The 24,090-nt window shown below is 43.5% G+C and overlaps 1 protein-coding gene across 1 annotated transcript in view; it reads left to right on the top strand.

Moving 5' to 3' along the window:
• ANOS1 (anosmin 1) overlaps nt 1-24,090 on the top strand; it is a 182,171-nt gene that overhangs the window by 113,192 nt on the left and 44,889 nt on the right. The window contains exons 4-6 of the mRNA XM_045813659.2: nt 12,045-12,267; nt 20,627-20,811; nt 23,005-23,134. Coding sequence (XP_045669615.2) covers nt 12,045-12,267; nt 20,627-20,811; nt 23,005-23,134 — 538 coding nt within the window. The remainder of the gene's footprint in view (nt 1-12,044; nt 12,268-20,626; nt 20,812-23,004; nt 23,135-24,090) is intronic.

Genomic DNA, 24,090 nt, shown 5'->3' on the forward strand with positions numbered 1-24,090 from the left:
AGAATTTGTTCCTCTTTAAGACAGATTATTTATATGGGGATTTTAAGCAATCCATAATTAACCTATATTATTTCCCATTGTTTTTTGTAGAATTTCTAGAACTATGTTTAAAAATTCTGATACTCATATTAGTGGCTAACACTAATTTCAACTTTTTTATGTGCCAAAACCTGTACTAATTTTTCTACATACTTAATACTTAGGGTAACATTACACAATAATCATAATTATCCCCCTTTTATATATGAAGACACTGAGACTTACAGAATTAATTTTGCCTCCAAATCATATAGCTCCTACCAACTGATGTATTTGCTATTCCTTCCTTCTAGAATATTCCTCTGTCCTTCACATCACGTAACTCATTCTAAATTTTGATGGCTTATCTTTCTGAAGAGCTTTCTGTTTGTCTAACCTTTTTAAAGGGTTATTTACTATTACTTTTTTATTGAAGTATAGTTGACACGGTGTTACATTAGTTTCAGGAGTCTACCATAGTGATTCAGCTTCTGTGTACCTTAGGCTATGCTCCCCACAAGTGTAGTTAGCTCCCATCTGTCAGCGTACAACATTATTATAATACCACTGACTATATCCCCTGGGCTGTATCTTTTACCCCTGTGACTGTTCATTCCATTAGTCTAATCCTTCGTTGACCTCATGTGTACTTCCATTACTTTCTGTGACTGCCTTGTTTTAATACAAATTAAACGATTTAATGACTTACCTGCTTGCTAGTAAACATATAAACTGTAAGCATAGCAGAGCATAATTTTCATACTTTCTTTTGCTCATCATTCAATGCTTAGCACGTAGAATGGTAGTTTGGCTTATGAATTAGTATCTAAATCCTTCTGTGGGCTAATAATTTCCTAGGCATGCCTGGTAAAGCCAGCTAACAAAATACAGGCAGAAGGGGAGAGAAGGAAATGAGTTTAACTGGAGGGCCCTCACTGTCCCTGACTCTCTAGGAGTTTTTGAATTTCTGGAGTCATATATATGCCCAATGATCTTCCAGAGATCTTCCAGCAAGATTCTGGGGTGTTGCTCCCAGTGGAAAATCTGACCATTGACATTCCCATACAAGGTGGCACATTTACCCTCAAAACAAGTAGAAATGCAGGTCAAGGAAGAGGAGGTTGAGATCAACGTAAGTAAAGATGACTGTAATTTGACAAAAGGGACATGTCCTCATTGGAAGTGACTTCACTAATATGCATGTTTGTGATTTTCTCCTATTTTATATTATTCATGACCAAGGTGTATAATTTGCCCAGGAACCAAATTAATTGTAATCCCATCTAATAAATTAGTGTGTATAATTGAGTTTCCCGGCTAATTATAATTGCATTTCCAAGAATAAATTAGAAACATTTGAATTGAGAATGCTTTTTCCCATTTCATGCATACTTAGTATTTACGTTCCTTCTTTGAAGAATAAACTGGAAGTTTTGTTGTTGTTTTTTAATGCTATAATGTTTTTATTATTTTATAGAAATTACATATGCACATTAAAAACTTAATAGAACAACTACATAGGAGAGTAAAACCAAACCATTACTCCAAATTCTACCATGCAGAATAGCTATGGTTACCTGTGCAAAGGAGTTACCATAGGAAACCTACGACTGCTCTCGCTGTGAATTCCTAATTAAAAGGTTGGCCCTTGGCCGGCATATGGGAACTTAGATTTGGGGAGGGTTCCCATCATCCCCTAACTGATAACAGGTGCTCTCTGTTCTTAAACTGGGAGTCTGGATTTTTGGGACATGCTAGGCAGCAGGTGCCTGTGTGTCCAGCCTCAGTAAATACCCTGGACACGGAGTCTCTCCTGAACTTCTCTGGTGACAGCATTTCCCATGTGTTGTCATTAGTCCTGGCCGGAGGCACCAAGCACATCCTATGTGATGGCCCCATAAGAGGACTCCTGGAAGCTAGTCCCTGGTTCACTTCACCCCGTGCACGTCTTCCCCATTCCTGATTGTGCTGTAGCGAATCAAAGCCCACAGTATGACTCTATGCTGAGTCCTGTGAGTTCCCCTGTGAATTACCAAACCTGGGGTGGTCTTGGGAACCCCAATACATCACTGTTAAGCAGACATCTTACCCAGCATCTCTTTGCGTGCTGGTTTTAATAATGCTTGACGTTTAACATTATTTGAGTTTAACAGGGAAAAAGAAACCCCCAAATTTCAGGGAGAAAAAGATGATGAAAACTATTATGAGATCAAAAGCATTATTTTAAAGATTTTATATTTGGTTTATTATTTGCTGACGTCCCCAAGTTCATTGTGAGTTACTTATATGTTCCTCATACTGCTCCTACCCACCAATTTTTCTGACGTTATTTCCTAATTTTAAATTTTATTAAATATTCTGCCTTGACCATAATTTCTACTTTCTTCAATTTTAGTTTTATATTTATGTGGATGATAAAATGATGGAGTCTTTTATGCTAATTTCTTTATACCTGGCTTCCAAATTCGATCGTATTTCGGGGTGCCTGGCTGACTCAGTCTGTGGAGCATGTGACTCTTGATCTTGGGGTTGTGAGTTCAAGCCTCACGTGGGGTGTAGAGATTACTTAAAAATAAAATCTTTAAAAAAAATTTGATTGTATCCTAGTTTGTTTTTAAGGAGTACCTAGATACCATTTTCTTTGAAATTGTTCACAACAAACTTTGCCTACCATTATACGTGAAGTCCAAATTGGATTGCACAAACTTTTCCTCACGTAACATGTAAGTATATGCATTATTTTCTTGGGGTACTGAGTATTGTACTAATCCATTTATTCCTGCTTGCTGCTTATCTGTAGAATGGCTGGATTTGATATTGCATTATTTAGCAAGAAAGGCTTATGGGTGCTATATTCTATGAATTTTTTCCTGTCTTTGAGAGTATTTCTGTCACATATACATTTGAATAACAGCTGATTTTATATATATATGTAAATATATATGATTTCTATATATAAAAATATATACAAATATTTGATTTATGAAATCATATATATACAAATAATACATTATATATATGATTTATATGATTATATATAAAATATATGATTATATATTTTTATATGGTTATATATATATATATATATAGTTATTGTTATATTGGCTTCACACATTAAATTTTGTAGCGAGAAATCGATTTGGAGGAAACCCTATTTTCTCCCTCATCAGTACTAATAGTACTACTAGTAGTACTGATGATGGAGTACCTACTATTCCTGCCTGGATGCCTGAAAAATTATATTTTTATCCTTGACATTCAACAGCACAAGCTATACTTGAGTGTTGCTTCTTTTTATCAATATTCCTGGATAAGATTCCAACCCTTTTGGTTTATATCTATATAATTTACATATACGTAATATGTGTGTGTGTGTATGTATATATATATATATATATATATATATATATATATATACACAATGATATATATGATTTGCATGTATGAATGTATATAAGAAACTATCTGCAACATGTTCCTTCTATTCCTGCCTGGATATTTCAATAGAAGCTCCCGGTGCTGCTAATAGGACTGCACGTTGAGAGTGACTGGCTTAGCTGTCTTCTTAGTTCACCCTGAGATGCAGTGTGGTCTTTAGAAAGCCATTGGCTGTGACAGCGGCCCACATGCCTACTTGTTTTGTGATTTGGGATAAATTATAACCTCCCGAGCTTCTGTTTCTTCATTTGTAAAATGGCAACAATAATGGTTATGGGAATTGGGGGGGACTGAGTGAGACCGGCAAGCAGAGCACATGGAAGGATTCAGTATTCAAGGTCGCATTTGCTCTTTGGCTGGAGCAGGAAAAAACCCAGTCAAGACCCTGGCTTTTTGCAAAGCCTGCTCTATTGGACGCATGATACGGTTCTGTTGAATTAAATACCAGGTGCAATGTTCTCTATATCTGAGGCCTCATACATGTATGATTCCTAACATATGAAGATGATTTACAAATTTAATGTTTTTGTGTTCATCATTCCAGGATTACTACACACATTACTGTATGCTACCTTGCATTTTACACCTAACAGACAAAACAAATATAATAGTAGCTTTTCACAAAAGCAGCCAAGAACTGTTAACCTATTTATTGTGAGGATTTCACTCTATTTTAATCATTTGCCAGACAAGTTGAGATAAACATATTGCCCAGATATGACACCAAGAAACACATTTTAGCTTTTAACCTAAGAGATGGGATGTAGGAGATAGGACTGAGATTCATGAGAATAATTCATATATAATATTCCATAAAATATGAAGGATTTTTCACTAATCCCATGCACCCAAGAGTATTTTCATTTGCTCTAGTACTTTGCTTTATCCAAATCTTCTTTGCGAGCACAATGAATTCCATGAGGTACTAACTACTCTAGAAAAATACATGATCTTTGAAGAGCCTTCTGTTCTTAGTTTTGGCTAGGGTAAGAGCAGAAAAAACAATGAACAAAAATGAATGAGCATGGTAACGGTGACTTTTCCACATTTTAAATTGGAGCCAGTGACCTGGCAGAAGGTTGCCATTTGTGCAATTTGTGCAGTGATTCATATGAATAGTTTCATAGAGGAGTTGTAGTTAACATTAATTGTACATTGAATAATTTGCCTTAATACCTTAGTATGATTTCATAAAGAAGGAATCAAACATTTACCGCATAACTCTGTGTTACCACAAATGTTTTCATTTACCATGAAGTCGTTGGGCATCGTACTCCTAATGATTTGGATAACTCACACCTTTCCTACATTTTCCACATCCTTCTTGACATGTCTGCCAGTAATTAACTAGTAATATCACAAGAAACAGTAGGTGCTTATTGCTCGGAAGTGTCTTTACGGACACTGAATGACCTTTGTTCACAGGCCTTATAACTGGCCGTTATTAGTAGACCAATTTACACATTTTCTTTAGATCTAGAGTATTAATATTCGCACATCATTTTCACTGACTTACACTCATCTTGGTCCTGATTCCATTGAATAAGCTATGTTTAAGGGCATAGTGAGAGACCTGCATACAGATACCATATTTTCTCCAATTTATATTCAGACCATTAAGAGTTTTTCAACCTCATCCAAGATAATGATCCAAGATAACTCATAGAGAACATCACAATTTGCCTTCAATAAACATAAACGATGGAACAGTTACGTAGAAGTCTTGTGTAAGGCTGTTGTACCAAATCCATGTACTTGTAAGATGATAGTCAAACCTTACATGTTTGCTTTCTTATAAATGCCAGCAGGGCAACATTCCTGCGTGCACATTTCCACACTGCAATTGGCAGTAGCGCATTGGAAACTTGGGGATGGTCACCGTAGAGGAAGCAGGGCCAACTTGCTGTCTTTGGATTTTGAAACATTTTTGTCAGAATAACAGAAGAATTTGGAAATGTTAAACAGTAAACTTGTGGTATGGGAAAAGAAAAGAGACACCAATTACTCCACTCCTATTGAGCACCCATTGTGGGCCAACTCTGCATAACAGTGCTTGGTCCTTTGTGTGCACCGTCTCATGTAATATTCATAGCGTTATTTGTACTATCAGGCCCGTGGACCAGTCTAGAAAGCTCCGGTGCGGAGATGAACTTTTCTTGTTCCCACATTTGTTTCCATGGATCTCAAAACAATCACACACACACACACACACACACACACACACACACACAATCACATTTTCGAATCCATACCAAAAAGGAGACATATTGAGTAAATGTACAGAACACCTCTCACATCAACTGGGAGATCTGAATTATTGTGCTAATTATGATCGTTCTTATGTTCATTGGGAACAAATGTTCTGGGTCGACCACTGTTTTTATTTGTTTTTAATTCTGCCCCCTTAGCTCCATCAGTAAATTATTATTTTTAAAATTTTTTTTATATTTGACAGACACCAGCGAGAGAGGGAACACACGCAGGGGGAGTGGGAGAGGGAGCAGCAGGCTTCCCAACAGAGCAGGGAGCCTGAGGTCCGGCTCGATCCCAGGACCCTGCGATCACACCCTGAGCCAAAGGCAGACGCTTAACGACTGAGCCACCCAGGCGCCCCTCCATCAGTAAATTATTAAGATGAGGAGATACCGTCTCTGCCTTCCTGTCCCTCATAGTTCAAGGGTGTGGCGGTTGGCACACAGATCATTAGAATAACATGAGCAGACAGTCCGTACTTAGTTATCTGAATCTCGAGTCCTACCCTGTGTTCATATGGGCAGCTTGAATGCAGCTGATTTGATTACACCATGGCGCAAAATAAGTCATGGTGATTTCCTAGTGACCAAACAGTAAACACTTGCCAGATTTAATAAAATTATTTCTACTTGGAGATTTCAGCCGATGTGGGCCAAGTGATTTTGGTAACTAAGTACTTGCAGCAAGCTGTAATGTATACGTTTTCTTGAAAGAGAAAGACTGGCAAACACTCCATCATACTTGTTACAGCTCCCTTCACATGCGACTTTGATTCCAAAGTCAGGGTTGGACCCAAATTTAGAGATTCAAAAGCCAACAAAGTAAAACACAGCTAGCAGCTCACAGAAAAATGAACTGTGAAATTGAGTAAGAGAGAAAATCCTTAAGAATTGATGCTTTCAATGTTACAAAGTTTTCAGAAAATTAGCTACAAATGCGGGGTACTTCAGTCCTGAAACCTTGGCCTTCCTTGTAAGTTTTACGTGGAAATTTCTTAGATTGAGGCACTCTTTTGAGAGCGAATAATTTATTTGATGTCCACGATTGTCATTTAAACTTTGCGGTTATACTTTTTCTAGCTAGTGTTTCCAATTTTCCGCCTTTTGTTAGAGTGTGAGCTCTTCCCTCGTATGTAATGGTCGTGTGGAATTGACGTCTCGGAGAACATTAGATGGACACTCTCTGAAAGACCCCGTGTCTGTTACAGAGCACCGGCGTCTGACACAGCACGGGATACACATGTTTCTCGCTCCAACATAGATTTTCGTTTCATTGTGATAAAATACACATAATGTAGCATTTACCATCATAACTCATGTACAGATTTTTAGTTTTTATTTTTTAAGATTTATTTATTTGAGAGAGAGCACATGAGCAGGGGGAGTGGGAGAGGGAGAGAGAGAATCTTCAAGCAGACTCCCAGCTGAGCACAGAGTCCAACGCGGGGCTCAATCCCAGGACTCTGAGATCGTGACCTGAGCCTAAACCAAGAGTTGGACACTTAACTGACTGAGCCACCCAGGTGCCCCCATAGGCAGACGTTTAATGCAACATTGTTTGGGGAACCAAGCATGTGAAGCACAATAGAACAATTTGTGCTGGCGATGGGAGTTATCCAGGGTTCCTGGGATAGGTCTTCATGCTCAAGTTACCAGGTTTGGGGTTTTCTTTTTCTTTTTTTTTCATAATAATTTTTATTATGTTATGTTAGTCACCATATAGTACATCCCAAGTTTTTGATGTAAAGTTCCATGATTCATTACTTGCGTATTAACACCCAGTGCACCATGCAATATGTGCCCCCCTTAATACCCATCACTGGGCTATCCCAGTCCCCACCCCCCTCCCCTCTAAAGCCGTCAGTTTGTTTCCCAGAGTCCATAGTCTCTCATGGTTCCCCCTTCTGTTTACCCCCCCTTCTTCCCTTTCTTCTCCTACTGATCTTCCTACTTCTTATGTTCCATGAATGAGTGAAACCATATGATAATTGTCTTTGTCTGCTTGACTTATTTCTCTCAGCATTATCTCCTCCAGTCCCGTCCATGTTGCTGCAAATGTTGTGAAATTGTTCTTTTTGATTTAGCTATTGTGGACAATGCTGCTATGAACATTGGGGTGCATATGGCCCTTCTCTTCACTACATCTGTATCTTTGGGGTAAATGCCCAGTAGTGCAATGGCTGGATCATAGGGTAGCTCAATTCTTAACTTTTTAAGGGACTTCCACACTGTTTTCCAAAGTGGCTGTACCAACTTGAAATCCCACCTACAATGTAAGAGGGATCCCCCTTCTCCACATCCTCTCCAGCAATTGTTGTCTCTTGCCTTGTCAATTTTTGCCATTCTAACTGGCGTAAGGTGGTATCTCAGTGTGGTTTTGATTTGAATTTCCCTGATGGCTAATGATTTTGAACATTTTTCTTGTGTCTGTTAGCCATTTAACTTAACCAGAGACGTAAAGAATCTATATTCTAGAAACTACAAATCACTCTTGAAAGACATTGAAGAAGACACAAAAAGATGGAAAAATATTCCATGCTCATGGATTGGAAGAATAAACATAGTTAAAATGTCTATGCTACCCAGAGCAATCTACACTTTCAGTGCCATCCCAATCAAAATACCAATGACATTTTTCAAAGAACTGGAACAAACAGCCCTTAAATTTGTGTGGAACCAGAAAAGGCCCTGAATCGCCAAGGAATTGTTGAAAAGGAAAAACAAAGCTGGGGCATCACGTTGCTGGATTTCAAGCTATACTACAAAGCTGGGATCACAAAGACAGCATGGTACTGGCACAAAAACAGACACATGGACCAATGGAACAGAATAGAGAACCCAGAAATGGACCCTCGGCTCTTTGGGCAACTAATCTTTGACAAAGCAGGAAAAAACATCCAGTGGAAAAAAGACAGTCTCTTCAATAAATGGTGCTGGGAAAATTGGACAGCTACATGCAGAAGAATGAAACTTGACCACTCTCTCACACCATACACAAAAATAAACTCCAAATGGATGAAAGACCTCGATGTGAGACAGGAATCCATCAAAATCCTAGAGGAGAACATAGGCTGCAACCTTTTTGACATCCCCCATGAACTTGTGGGACTTCATCAAGATAAAAAGCTTCTGCACAGCCAAGGAAACAGTCAAAAAAACTAAGAGGCAGCCCACGGAACGGGAGAAGATATTTGCAAATGACACTACAGATAAAAGATTAGTATCCAAGATCTGCAAAGAACTTCTCAAACTCAATACACAGGAAACAAATAATCAAATCAAAAAATGGGCAGAAGATATGAACAGACACTTTTCCAATGAAGACATACAAATGGCTAACAGACACATGAAAAAATGTTCAAAATCATTAGCCATCAGGTTTGGAGTTTTCAATGACATTTCTCGTCACCATCAACATGCAAAATAACAGCCTATCGTTAACCCTCTTTTTGGAAATGAGGTAGAGACCTTCCCTTCTGTCCTCCCCACTTGGATGGTGGTGAGGTTTTCTCCTTTCCTTTATAACCCCTTGTTAACATACCTCGCCCATTGTGTGAGATACTCTCTGGCTAATAGTCCGCACTATTCACTAATGTCCTCCTGCCCAGTTCTCTGGGGATTACCTATCTGACTAGAGGGTCAGACTCCCATCAGTGAAGAGTCACAGGCAGCAGGTTGGCAGGCCTTACCAGGTGTCACCAGATGGTGGAGAGCCACAGTCAGCTGTCTGGCAGCACGTGTTACCAGGTGTTACGCAGGTATATCCAGATATATCCCGAGAGTCATAGCCGTCCGGCAGCAGGTGTTGCCAGGTGTTATGCAGGTATATCCAGATATATCCCGAGAGTCACAGTCAGCCGTCTGGCAGCAGGTGTTACCAGGTGTTACGCAGGTATATCCAGATATATCCCGAGAGTCATAGCCGTCCGGCAGCAGGTGTTGCCAGGTGTTATGCAGGTATATCCAGGTGTATCCCGAGACCATAGCCGTCTGGCAGCAGGTGTTGCCAGGTGTTACGCAGGTATACCCAGATGTATCCCGAGAGCCACAGTCAGCCGTCTGGCAGCAGGTGTTACCAGGTGTTACGCAGGTATACCCAGATATATCCTGAGAGTCATAGCCGTCCGGCAGCAGGTGTTGCCAGGTGTTATGCAGGTATATCCAGGTGTATCCCGAGACCATAGCCGTCCGGCAGCAGGTGTTGCCAGGTGTTACGCAGGTATACCCAGATGTATCCCGAGAGCCACAGTCAGCCGTCTGGCAGCAGGTGTTACCAGGTGTTACGCAGGTATACCCAGATATATCCCGAGAGCCACAGTCAGCCGTCTGGCAGCAGGTGTTACCAGGTGTTGCGCTGGTATATCCAGATATATCCCGAGAGTCATAGCCGTCCAGCAGCAGGTGTTGCCAGGTGTTATGCAGGTATATCCAGGTGTATCCCGAGACCATAGCTGTCCGGCAGCAGGTGTTACCAGGTGTTACACAGGTATATCCAGGTACATCCCGAGAGCCACAGTCTGCTGTCTGGCAGCAGGTGTTACCAGGTGTTATGCAGGTATATCCCAGGTGTTCCCAGTCATGTGTCATGGGGAGAAGCACACAGCATGCTGGCATTTAGCCACAGGATGCTCGCATTTGAGCCCTGGTTTGTGCTCGCCCGTGCTATCATATTGGTTTCTTATGTCCCTGACTCGGATTTGACATCCGGCAGTAAACAAGGTATCCTCCTTGATGATCTCCTCCTTCCAGTGTCGAGAAAGTGCAGGCCTTCAGCGGAGCACCAGACGCTGCTGTTTGCACCACATAGGACAGACTTAGTTGTCACAGCCAACAGAGCCCAGCTTCGCAAGAGTTCTGACTCTGTGCGCATGGCGGGAGCCGTTCAAGGCAGGCCTCCTGGTGGGGTGCGCACTGTTCTCTCCAGGTGTCACTCGGCATCCCCGTCTTTAGGGCTCTGCCCTCAGGCCTGTGGCGTTTCCCACATCCTGCTGGTGAGGAGGAGGGTGTGGGAGTGCCATACCCACTGCCTAAAAGCCTGGCTCACAAAACGTGCTTTAGTGATGACATGGCACCCTACAGAGGGGCTGGAATTTTTACCTGGCTGGACAGGTGTGGTGCAGGTGAACATGGGCCTAGAGGGACTGGCTTGGGATTAGGGTAGCAAATTTGGCAACAGCCACCAAGGCAAACGGAAGGGTAGGCTGAAAGTTAGGATTCTAGCGATTGCCGTGTCACCTATCGTTCATCAGCACAAGGACGACCATCGTGGGTGGTCATTCCCCTGTCTGTCCCTGGCAGTGCGGCTGCTTTTAGGGACCCTGAGCAGCTCCCCACTTGAGCGGCAGAAAGAAGCCCTTATCCTCTGATTGCTTCTCACGTTGGAGGAATGACCAAATGCCGTCCGGAACCATTTTTCCGAAGGACAAAGATGCATTTGGTAACCGGTTCTTTCCATTCCTCACACTTTTTCCATAACGCGAGTCTCTCAGTAAATCCAGGAGTACCTGCTCTCACTCGTGTGTCATTGCTTCTGGGTTCTGCTGAAATGTCATCAGCCACATGCTGTTCAGAACCTGACTGTGTCACAAGGAGCCCTGATTCACATTCTTTCACTGGTCATGCATTGATAATTCCATATTGATAAGAGGTCCCATGTGCACATTAGCTCTAGAAGCTGGATATCATTCAAATAGGTTCAACGAACTGAGGCTGAAACTCCTTTCTGCTAAGATACCAGCCAGTGTTACTGCTGTGAGAATTGCTCCGTTTCCGTAGGGCCACCGCTAAGTCATCGTGATTACCATTTTCCACACTAAATAAAACGACTCAGTAGAGAATGAAAATCTCTGTATGTGTGCAGTAGGCCAAAAGGGGCCCTCAAAGTGTACAGAGATGCGTCATGAATATTATCCATTATTTGACAACTACATTTAACAGAGAACGTAATACTTCGTGAATGCACCTACGTATGATTGATGTGTTTCTGTTGCATGCAGTATAGAGTTACAACTCATGGGTCAGATTCCTTTTAAAAATTAGCATAAAATATTACTTCTTTAGGGGGAAAAGAAAACAAATGCATTTATTTTGTAAGACATTCCTGGGAAATTTTCACTGAGTAAGAATTTTTACCTTCCTTTCTGAAATCTTAGAAATCAGGTGTCCTGTGTCTTTAATAAGATGAGTTTTCTTTTTGGGGCACCAGGCTGGCTCAGTCGGTAGAGCACGTGACTCTTGATCTTGGGGTCGTAAGTTCAAGCCCCACATTGAGTGTCGAGATTGCTTTAAAAAAACAAATTCCTTAAAAGAAGAGAATTTTTCCTATTCTCTCTTCAGCCTCTGTTCCCCAAGAAGAACTACGAATGCCTGACTAGCTGCGAGTTCCTCAAGTACATCCTGTCGGTGAAGCAGGGGGACTGCCCGGCCCCTGAGAGAGCCAGCGGATTTGCCGCCGCCTGTGTGGAAAGTTGTGAAGCTGACAACGAGTGCTCTGGGGTGAAGAAATGTTGTTCAAATGGATGTGGACACACCTGCCAGGTGCCCAAGACACTGTACAAAGGTAAGGAGCAGAGCCCATGTGAAGGGAACTTCACTAACTCATGGGGGGTTGTGATGTGCGTGTGGGGAAGAGTGTCAATCAAAGATGGGGGGGTATGTGTGCATGGGGAAGGGTGTCAGTCACAGATGGGGGTGTGTGTGTGCATGGGAAAGGGTGTCAGTCAAAGATGGGGGTGTGTGTGTGCATGGGGAAGGGTGTCAGTCAAAGATAGGGGTGTGTGTGTGCATGGGGAAGGGTGTCAGTCAAAGATGGGGGTGTGCGTGTGCATGGGGAAGGGTGTCAGTCAAAGATGGGGGTGTGTGTGTGCATGGGGAAGGGTGTCAGTCAAAGATGGGGGTGTGTGTGTGCATGGGGAAGGGTGTCAGTCAAAGATGGGGGTGTGTGTGTGCATGGGAAAGGGTGTCAGTCAAAGATGGGGGTGTGTGTGTGCATGGGAAAGGGTGTCAGTCAAAGATGGGGGTGTGTGTGTGCATGGGGAAGGGTGTCAGTCAAAGATGGGGGTGTGGGTGTGCATGGGGAAGGGTGTCAGTCAAAGATGGGGGTGTGTGTGTGCATGGGGAAGGGTGTCAAAGATGGGGGTGTGGGTGTGCATGGGGAAGGGTGTCAGTCAAAGAAGGCACCATTGCAAGGGAAGAAAAACAGTAAGAAAATGCACTTTGTGCCACACAGACATGTCTGAAACTATTATGGGACCATACAGATCAGCCACAATGAACTCATCCTGGGGCAGAGCAAATCATTTTTACTAAATGTAACGTGTAGGAAGGAAACATCACTTCAGGAACGTCCTTGTACTTTCGTCCACAAAGAGTGAATCAATTAAGCTGCACTGGGGACATCGGAACAAATCGATTTAAATCCCTGGAAACTAGACTGGGGAGGGGACCCGCTTGAAAAACGCATAACAAATGCACGGGTATCGTGGTTTTCCTATTGGCATAATCCAAGAACAGAAGTGTCATTGTCTGGACTTTCAGTATTTTGATGAGTGTCTTGAGAACCCAGATGGAGGAATAGCTCTCTTCCAAAGATGGGGATTCAGTTTACCAAACAGTTTAGCAGATGTAATTGTTTACATTCATAGGCAGTTGCTAGAGCCCTTCACTCCTTGATCCTAAGCGTAACTCGCCCCTTCCAGTCATTGTGACCCCGTTCTTTTATGCCAAACCGATTCTGTTGTATCATGTCCAGTTTTGGATACCCTCAGAGTATCCAGGGAGACAAAATTTTGCTACTTTTTGGCATCTCATATGAAGAGTCAAATAGAATTCATCACTAGGCACTATTCAGTACAAGTAGAAAGAGTAATCTGTCTTCTCTCTTTCACTCACACCAAATATATATGATTTCCAGATATAGGTCAGTTATTTTTAAACTGCATAAAACAGTATTGCCAGCAATGCCAGTGTTGAATCATGCGCTGGCTGACTGTTGTCTGAAGTCTGGTCTGGTCTTACTATCACAACAGCTCCCATCTCCCAGAACTCACGTCCCTGCCCTTTGCCTCTGGCGCTCCCTTGGAATTACTCTCGTCTCAAATCTGTGTAATCCATCCAGTTTTCCTTGTTTGTGCATAAGACCTGGGGAAACCTGGCATAAATATTACGTCTCAAATTCAAAATAATTGCCGCTTTCCCTTTCTTACCAGGTGATGTTTCTTTAATGGATTTACAGTTTTATCATGGTCATGCGTCTCATTATAAGCTACATAAAATCACTTTTGCAAAATCCCACACCATTTAATTCTTCTAAAGTCTATTATTAGGAAGCCTTTTCTGTTATTATAGATTTACTATTTAAGTATTAGCATTTACCATAACAATAGGCTGCTTTTAGAATGATTGTTGAAAAGCCATTTGTAAAACCCTTAGTGTTTTAAAGTGGGGTGTTTTAAAGAGGCAATATAAATTAAAAGATGCTTTTTATTTAAAAGCATTGAAGAGTCAGTATGAATTTCAAATATGTCTGGTTCACCAAGAATAAGGGAAATATTCTCCAAAGGGCCAGCATAAATGATTAATTATTAAAAGAGACTTGGAATTTAAACCTACGCTTAACTAAATATGGATTTTTTTTTTTTTTTTAAGTCCTGACGTCCCTCTTCTATAAAGTAGCTCTCAACTTGGGTTTTTTGTGGAGACAGGTCATTCATGGAGAACTACCTAGAAATAGAATAAACAGACTCTTGACCTGGCGATGACTTTTGCCAGTGAGCCTAGGATAATATGACTGTTATTTTGAAAGTATATATAGGTACGTGTAGATATCTCCCCCTTGCTCTGTTGAGCAGTCCCTGAAGGAAAGCTGGTTTCCATAACCAGGGTGGGGGGGCGTCTGACCGAGGCACTGAGTAGGCGTGTGTGAGCCAGCGGGGGTGGGGGGGGTGGACCCACACAGCTGCTGTGATGCTCTCTGCCACAGTCTAGCTGATGAGCCACCCCAGGTGTCTCATCGCGTTCCTGCCTGGGACTCACACTTCGTGCTCAGTCTCAGAAGAGGATGGTGGTGCTGACAGCTCATGTCTCTCAGGGAAAGGGTCCTTTTGGACCGAGCCCTTGGCTTTGCAGGGACAAGCATGCTTACCCAGCCAGCCAGTCTGCACACAAATCACTCTCAGCAGTCTGTGGCCTCCCAGCCATCACCGTCCTCACCTACACGTTGCCCCCTTGCTGCCCTGAGCCAACCGTGGGAGATTGGCTTGCCCTCCTCTCTCTGTGCCATCTCTTTCCTTAGGAAGGGGCGCCCCGTCACTGGTTGGGGTGGGCTGGTCCTGCTCCCAGTCCACAAGGGCTGAGGCTGAGGCTGCAAGCCGTTGCTCAGGTGATTTGATTGTTGGTAGTGGGAGTACGTGTGACCCTGGCCCCAGCTGGGCCAGCTCTCTTCTTAGTTTCATTTTGAGTCTATCGAGCTATCATACTGGATGGACCCTAAATCATGGTATTAATGTGGTATAGGTCAATCATAAGGTGTATCAATGTCAAATATTTCAATCTGATAAAATCACTGATGTGTCAGTGGTTAGGGTACGATGTCAGTCTGATCCCAGCTCCTACCCGGTCCAGTACGTCCTTATCAAGGCAGTCATGCATGTAACACTCATTTGTGCAGAAATAATTATCTCAACTTCTGCAATAGATTGATATGTACCAACCTTTCTCCTATTTTTTCTATTATTGCTTCTTGGGTTGGTTAAAAAATTTTAAAATACAGAAATACAAGCGTTGTGTTTGGCCCCCTGTGTGTTTGGTAGGGGAGATGGCGGACATACTTGGTGTTGTAGCTTCTAAAACCTTAGATGCTACAGACTTGAGCTTTTTTTTTTTTTTTTTTAAAGATTTATTTATTTATTTGAGAGAGAAAGGAGAGAGGAGAGAGTGGCGGGGAGGGGCAGGGGGAGAGGGAGAGAGAGTTCTCAGCAGTCTCTATGCTGAGTGCGGAGCCCCACGCGGGGCTAGATCCACAACCCTGAGATTGTGACCTGAGCTGAAATCAAGTTGGACCCCTAACCGACGGTGCTACCTGGGTGCCCCAAACTTGAGCTTTTAAAAAGTATGCATATTTTGAAAAGATGTTCAGCAGAATGCATTCATTCTATTTGAGCATTCAATTTGGTTTATGCCGTAAGAATTGTCCTTACCTGGTGCCTGTAAGTGAACCGCACTCAGTATTAGAGTTTAAAACAAAGAAAAGCAGCAGCGAGTGTTCACTTCGCCCTTCAAATAAGATTGTTAGCAGCTTCCTGGAGGACGTGCACATGTTAATGTGGGTCAGTGCCACCCCAGCTGCCTGTTCCTGGCGATGCGAGCCTTAGCGTCATTGCGGAAAGTTTAAGAGGCTGATTCTCCACTGGTGCACAACATGAAACGATTGCCTGTCCGGACACTTGCTTTCCCTTTGATGCTCTCCCTGGCCTATTTTAAGGCCGATTTACAGCTGAGTTCAACTCCCCTCCCTCCCCAAGATGATATATTATTTTACTGCCCAAACTTCTGCTTCTTCTGACTCCCCACTATGGCACTTGGTCAGGGAAGGGCAGGAGAAAAGCTGAAGTTGCTTTCCACACGTAAAGACGGAGGTTAATCTGTGGCTCTCGGTCATCTGTCTTTTCTCTTTACTGTGCATAAACTGAAATGAATCACATATCAGTTTGTTTCCAAACAAATTGGATGATCTGATGGTGGCGGTAACTTAATATTTCTGTGAATTGCTTCATATATGAAATATTGAAACTTCAGGTCTTTAGAGATGGACTAATCCCAGTAGTCACAAGTCAGTCTTTTAGCATTTCGAATACAGTGACCCAATACCTTAATTAGGGTTATGAACACAAATTCTGTGAATACTGATGACCTCTAGGAGAGATGTTGACTGATGGTGAATTATTGAATCATTGGAACACTATGTCTTGCTACATTTGCATAACATTTAGACTCCTGGCAGAAACATTTTTACAGGAATCATCAAGTCTCATGATTTGCAACTGCTGATTCTGATCATTGAGTTTTCTATCATTACATTTTCCAAATTTTTTAAATCATTGAGTTTCACCCCAATACTTGTGATGCTTTAAAGACAAAGCACCTGTATTGTCACATATTGTGGGATGTTATAGGATCACATTTTTGACAGAATAGTGTGGATTTCGGATGACTAGTTTGTTCAAAAATGAAGGAGAAAAAGTCTAGTCATTTCCACAGTAAGGAACACGCCGAGGAGACACACATTCTGCACATCTGGCTGCACAGCTCGGGTGCTGGGTGAGCTACTTGCACTGTGCAGAAGGCCTAGCGCTGGGGGCTGGGGGTCCCGGGGGCTGGGGGGCCGAGCCCCATCTGCACACAATTACAGCCGAGTGCTGGAGTGCCTTCCAATCAAGAGAGCCAGCTGACCCTGATGCAAAGCAGATGGACCATTTCTCAACATGCAAATCATAGGATTGTTGTACGTAATAATTGGAGAGATTGTTAAATGAAGAAATGCGAACTGACATGATGCTGATGCTCATTATGTTCGATTCAGGCCCTTGGTAGTTGAAGGATATTCAAGATGAAAACCTTGTAGCAAGGGGATTCGGATGCTTGCTTTGCTGCTGCTGAGTTCAGGTTACTTCAGCGGCCGGTGTATTTACTGGAGTTGCATTTACACTAGAGGTTTATGCATAGGAGAGCCAAGGAGAAACTTGCATTGGAAAGCCTAGACAATGTGCTTTATGAGTTTGAAGAACTAACCAGCCCTTCTCTTTACTGTGCACAAAGAAACCACATGAATCACAAACTGTCCTCAGGGGCCAGCCTCTCTTCACGTCAGCCCTCGGTAGAAAGTGTGTCTAGGACCCACCTGGATGCAAGCATGATACAAAGCCATCATTTGGTCGAGGTTGGTTTTTCCTCCCTCGGATAAACTCTGGTAGCTTCTTTTCTTGACCTAAGTCTTTAGAGAGCTACTTCTGGATTAAAACTCATCAACACATTTTGGGATTTCCGTCATGTCAGGAATTGTCAGGAATTGGTCTTTTTTTTTTTAAAAACTGGGAACGCTCTGTCAATGCAATAAAACTATTCATTCCATCTTGTAAACTTACCAATAGAGTTTTATTGTATTATTATTTAGTATTTGCTTTTTAAAAATGGAAGAGTAAGCGAATACCTGTGTTAAGTTTTCTCCTTTCCCTAAGGTGAGTGCCCTCCAGCAGAGAGGGGCTGGCCATTGGTGCACATTGTGTCACTGTTTCCATATCCTCTTAGTTCTGCAGATATGTTCTTGAGTGTGGGATGGGACAGGGTTAGGCTGTTCTTCAGCACACATGTCCTGAACATTTGCTCTTGCAGAATGTGCTCTCCTGGGCCACTGTGAGGTGTGGGAGTGAAGGGACCTGTTCCTTGAGGGCTGGCGGCTGTAGCTTCCTGGGGAAGACAGACACCATCCAAGGAGCTTCTGTAGTAAAAGGCAGTTCAGTGCACATGTGGACAGTTATGGGCTAAGCTTCAAAGAGGGGCAGAAGAATGCAAGCTTTATTTCCAGTTGGGAGGTTTAGGGTAAGTAGCTCTGAGCGGTGGCATTCAGTCTGAGCCTGGAAGTATTCATGTTTCCGTAGTCAGAAAGTAGGAGGAAAGACATTTCAGATTGAAAATACCTAGTGGTAGTAGGAAGTACCTGGCAGTGTGTTTCTACAAAAGAGGGGTTTAAAAGCAGGTTGTGTGACAAATATGTGAAATGTACCATGAGATAAGTAGAAAGATCACTGGTAGTAGGTCATGAAGATGGTCTGGCGTGATGCGGAGGACATGACACGTGTTCATTCCACAGAAAATGGGACGCAGTTGAATAGTTGGAGAAGGTGGAGGAGACCATCTGTCCTCTACTTTAGGAAAACAATTATCACAAAATATCGTGAAGAGGGAATTAGAGAAAAAGATGGGCTTATGGGGGCATGGGGTGGGAGGCTTCCTGAAATTACACTCTGCAGTCCAACGAAGAGATATTGGTGGGTCCAAGAACTAGTCGAAATGTCTGTTAGCTAGAGTGGTCATGAAGCTATCACCAGGGGAGGGGACATCCTGAGGAAGGACATTTGGGTTGGGACTTGGGTGGAGAAGTTTGTTCAGCAGTGGGGCCCACAGCACAGATGGGGACAGATTTCAGAGTCCCTTGCTTAGCAGAAATACTCCAGGCACGAAAGCAAATGGGACTCCTAATATAAGGTTGTGTACTGCAAAGCAAAGTTTATGACTCGAACTTAGAAAAACCCTCATGCCGTGGCAGAACGGGAGACCTGTTCCACACTAACCAAGGACATCAAGGACCTTCGAATCAGAATCTTTCAGGGATATGCAGAGCTATGAAAACTGCCTCTTTTCTCTACTTTGCTAAGTGGCTCTTTCTAAGACAAAATGGAGAAGGAAGCAGAAAACTCAGGAACCTGAGATCACGTCATTGCTCCTGGCAACTTAATCTTCCTCAGACTCAATTACTTGATGTTCCAAATGTAGATAATTAACCCTTCACCCACAGCACAAGCTCCCAGTGAGGACCAGTTGAGGCACCAATGTTACAGTAAAGGACAACCCATCAGCAAATCAAACCAGACTGCAGTGGGCAGTGTTTTCTAGAAAGTATTTTGTAGAACTCATTGACCTTTGAGCAGATTTATTTGCTGATATTTTAAAATTATGCAACTCCCTCCACCCTAATGTGTAAGGACTTGAAAATTTCCCGCAAACAAGACTTAGCATGAATTAAGATCCAAATGAAAAAAAATCAGAGTTGATACTCGGTGAGATCACTAACATACATCACATAGTGTCTACATTTTGTATTTGCACATTTTTCAATTTCCTTTCTGCTTAAATGGAAGAAATAGAAAAAGAAAGCGTTATGAAATACCACGTTCAAATGAGTTGTCAGTGTGTTAGGCAGATGCTCATTGTCCAGAGAAACTGGTGTTAATGGCAGCTGGTGTTCAAGGTTCTGATGGCATCGAACATCATGGTGGCATGCACTCTCCCTAATCCAGTTTACATACCGTCTGAGTACAGAGCTTTGTTTTAAACTTGCGTTTCCCTAATGCCTATGGTTCTGAACTCCGGGTCTTAAGTCTGTCAGTCGCCAGACCACTTGCATGCGCCGTAGGGGGAAAAAGAAATCAGAATGATTAACTACTTTAAAATGAGACACCTGTGAGGGACTTTTGAAGCAAGGCGGTCACTCGTGCCAAAACCAAACAGTATAAATTCATCATTTTCCAATTTTAAACCATAAGTCTATAGGAGAGAGCCCCGCAATCAGTTGGGGAATGCAGAAGATCTATGCTTTGGAAATCATTCTTGTAAGGTCTGACCACATGAGAGCATTTAGTCTGTAATTTTTCCCTTAAAAGGCAATCTTTCTGAGCGGGAGGGGCGAGCAAACTGGGGAACCATGTTATAATGACCTTAGAGTGTATCAGTAGAAACAGAGCGTGTTCAATGGGAACGGGGTCTTCAAAGCCCTCGTGACTGTGGCCTCAAGTGAATTCCTTGTTGACCTCCAGTGATGTAATGCGGTAACACTGTTTATTCCGAAGAATGCACATAAAAGAATTGCTCTCGAGATGACTGGGGGAAAAATACTTTGAATTTAGAGCCTCTTTAAAAAGTGGGAAAGGTAAAAGAAAAGGAGGTGGTGCTCTTGAAATGCGGCGGGCTGACCTCCACGTCCGGTTTCCAACATGAACCGTGCTGGGGAGGAGCCACTCTTCTGGAGGGAAGCGAGGGTCAGTGGTCATGATGTGAAGTTGGTCTTTTCTAGAAGTTTTCTTCCTCAGCTTCACCTGCACTGGCGTCACACGCCGATTGTCTTAATTGCTATGCTCCTGTTCCAGGGGTCCCCCTGAAGCCCAGAAAAGAGTTACGGTTTACAGAACTGCAGTCCGGACAGCTGGACGTTAAGTGGTCCTCGAAATTCAACATTTCCATTGAGCCCGTGATCTACGTGGTACAGAGAAGGTGGAATTACGGAATTCATCCTAGCGAAGACGATGCCACGCACTGGCGGACGGTGGCCCAGGTCGGTGGTCCTCGGACTCTCCCCCTCCCCCTTGAGGTCTTGTCGACCACACACCCGCCGGTAGAAGATGAACTCGCTGTGCCTCAGCCTAGGTAGCCTGAGCACCGAAGTGACTTGGTCAGACGGGGCCGTCACAGCCCGCGTGTCTACACAAGACAGGCCGAGCTCCGTAGATAGCACCCGGTACAACCAGGAACTTGACTCTTGGCTTCCTTTGCTCAAAACACATGTGGGAGGGAGATGATTTTCTGAGCATTCGCATTTATTGCCTCCAAGAAGTGTACTTCCTTGAGATAAACTTAAAACCGCCCGAATAAGAGAACTGCACCGGCATTAGGACGAGTTCATAGGACACTGGGTCCTCTAAGTGACTTCTCTGTTTGTCCCGCATCGCAGCCTCCATTCTACACAAGGACTTGAGGTGATGGAGTAAGATTCCTATCACACAAGCACTTGGTGGGAAGGAGCCCGCCGCTCCCCACTCATTGCCGAGTGCTTCCTCCGTCCCGGTCCGCTTACACGCTGATACCCCAGCTGGATGGCAGCAGTCCTGGGGTTTATCTTAGCGCTGCGGCTTCCCTTTCCGTCTCTCTGATGAGAAAAGCAAATATTTTCTTTCTTTTTAAGCGCTCCTAAATGCACTCCCAGCTGCAAGAAGCCTACACGGTTTCAGAGAAAGAACAGATTCTCAATGTGAAGCCCCTCGTGCCCTCAGCAACGGCAGTGGCTTCTCCACGTGTGTCCGCGGGCACAAATCCTGACCTGGCGTGCAGCGGGTCATTTTGCTCAAGAGATTCCCATTATTCCTTTCAGTAAATACAAAATAAATTTCAGTACCCAGGTGTTTGGAGGAGGAGTTTGATTCTTTTCTAATAGGAGTATCTCAAAGAGTATAAACACGGAAGTAATTTAGAGACCCCAAAAGCAATGGGCAATTGGATGTACAGGCAACAAATTACTGGCAAAAAAAAACCCCAAAAAACAAAAACCCCTGGCCAAATAAATTTAGTAATTCTATTTCATACATATTTTCTTTAAAAAAAAGTTTGCTTTAATTAAACCTAAAGATGTCTCGCATCCAGCCTAAAAGTCTGTTTGATTTACATGGTACGCGTCCTGAATGGTACGATCTCACTTGTAAATTTTCCAAATTATTTAAACATTTATGAAAGTAACAGTAAGATCAGTCCTTTATCCCTTCTGTTTTGGAGAGAGGAAGGGTCTTTAATTATTTTGATTATTTTCGCTGCTTCATGTCTTCCTCTGTCTGTCTTCCACCTTCCTTTCTTTGCTAAATGTTGTGGGGATCCTGCTGACTGTAGGTTTTTAAACTCAAGGCCACAAAGAGTAAATGTCGAGGTCCATGAAGGAGTCGCCTCACATTCCGCACAGTGAGGTAGAAAGCCCCATTGAAGAGTTCATAGCCTGCCCTGTTAGATATTAAAGCAAAGGTGACAGCCCCTTCCAAGAGGTTATTACGGAGTAGGGTTTGCGAGGGTTTCGGTTCAATGTCCCTTGACCACGTTCATCCACTGAGCACCGGCTGAGTCAACTTCGCGACTCCAGACGGAGAGGCAGCCAAACTAGGCACCTTCCCCAGTGTCTGGTTTTTTTCCTGTGGGCATTTTCCTGTGTCCACACACCTGCGGGTCTTTGTAGGTCTTACCCGATTTGCTCAAATAGGGAAGAAAGGCTTGGGTTACAGTGCACGTCCAGCAATTGTTAAAGCGTGTGGGTCCTCCTCCTGACTTCCAAGACTGTTTGGCAAGCATATTCAAGAGACGTTGTCTTTCTATAATCAAAAGATGATTTCATCTTCTTGCCTATAATGTAATGATTAGCTCACGTACATATTCGCTCACATGTGTAATGGAGTGGTGAAGCCCCTCGTGGGTTTAATGCTGCATTACGTCACCAGTCGTAAGTAGCCCAGGCATGTTCATGGCATTGGCTGGACAGATCTTTAACTCTTTGGGGTGAAATCCCTAGGAATGGAATTAAACAGCTGAAATGCCCTAGAAATTCCTTGGCCCCCGACAGCTCTTCTCATAACTGAGGGTGATGACCACACTTAGGCACAAGGGCACAGGGAGGTCAGGGTGGCGTTGTGCTGGCTGACGAGGTGGTGTGCTTTTAAGACACACCCTACTGACACATCTGGATAAAAGGGTGCTCTGTGACACTTCTCCGCAGACCACAGATGAGCGGGTCCAGCTGACGGACATACGACCCAGCAGGTGGTACCAGTTCCGAGTGGCAGCTGTCAACGTGCATGGGACCCGAGGCTTCACGGCCCCCAGCAAACACTTCCGCTCCTCCAAAGGTCAGTCTCGCGTTCCTGACCCTGTGCTCACCTTCCTGCTGGGCACTCCTGGGGTGCAGAGCCATGGTGTCACCATGTCCGTATGTATGGTTGGTCAGCAGGTGGCTTTGCTGTTCTGCATGAACGGGACCAGATGTGTTTGAAGGCACACATGTGTGAATGTACGGTTAAGAACGTCATGGGCCTTTTACCTTCAAAACATCGTGCAGGATAACAGAGTGGGGTTTTCTCACCTTGGAAGTGGTGGTTTTCCATTATCAACTGTGTTCAGTCTTGCCTCCAGATAATCTGCCTTAGTCCCCATTCAGCTAATTTCTGGAGAGAAGGGTTTGGTTTGAGGTGCTTGAGGCTGTGAAGCTCTTCCCGAAACGATGGTTGTATTGAGTGTGAATTAATCTCTTTTGCTTCACGACATCCAGAGTTTAAACCCCCGGTCCCCTGTGCCATGGCTGTAATTTTGTTCAGTTCTTATCTCATTGCTGTTGGAAGGCCTCTGGAGTCCAGCGAATACTAATGCTGTGACATGTCTGGCGGGTGGAAGGACATGACATCTCTGGTGAGTTTCGTGTGTGCTAGTGGAAGGCCATCCCTGGATTAGATACAAATAACACATCATATGCATTTTCTCCCGTTGTGCTTCGTGGGCCGTGCGTCTTCTCTGTTCGGTCTACACGTGCTGCAGGGTCCCGGGTCACAGCTGGGGGCCAGTGAGCTCATTCACTTACTCCCCAACGTGGTCCGTGGAAGCTAATTTAGACTGATTTTAAGACGCTTTGTGATGTTAATGAAGGGTGTAAGATGTGTCCCCTCAGTCCTGTGGCTTTCATTATGGGAAGGTCTGAACTGGCCGCTATCGCTTGCTATTTCTGTTGCGTGATTGGGGAAGTGTGTGTTGCCGCCAGTCTGCCCATGTCTCACTACATCGTATTGCTACCCCCTTGTCAATGACATCATTG

The sequence above is a fragment of the Ursus americanus genome, chromosome X, assembly GCF_024610735.1.
Source record: "Ursus americanus isolate L20-20 chromosome X, mUrsAme1.1.p, whole genome shotgun sequence".
NCBI lineage: Eukaryota > Metazoa > Chordata > Mammalia > Carnivora > Ursidae > Ursus > Ursus americanus.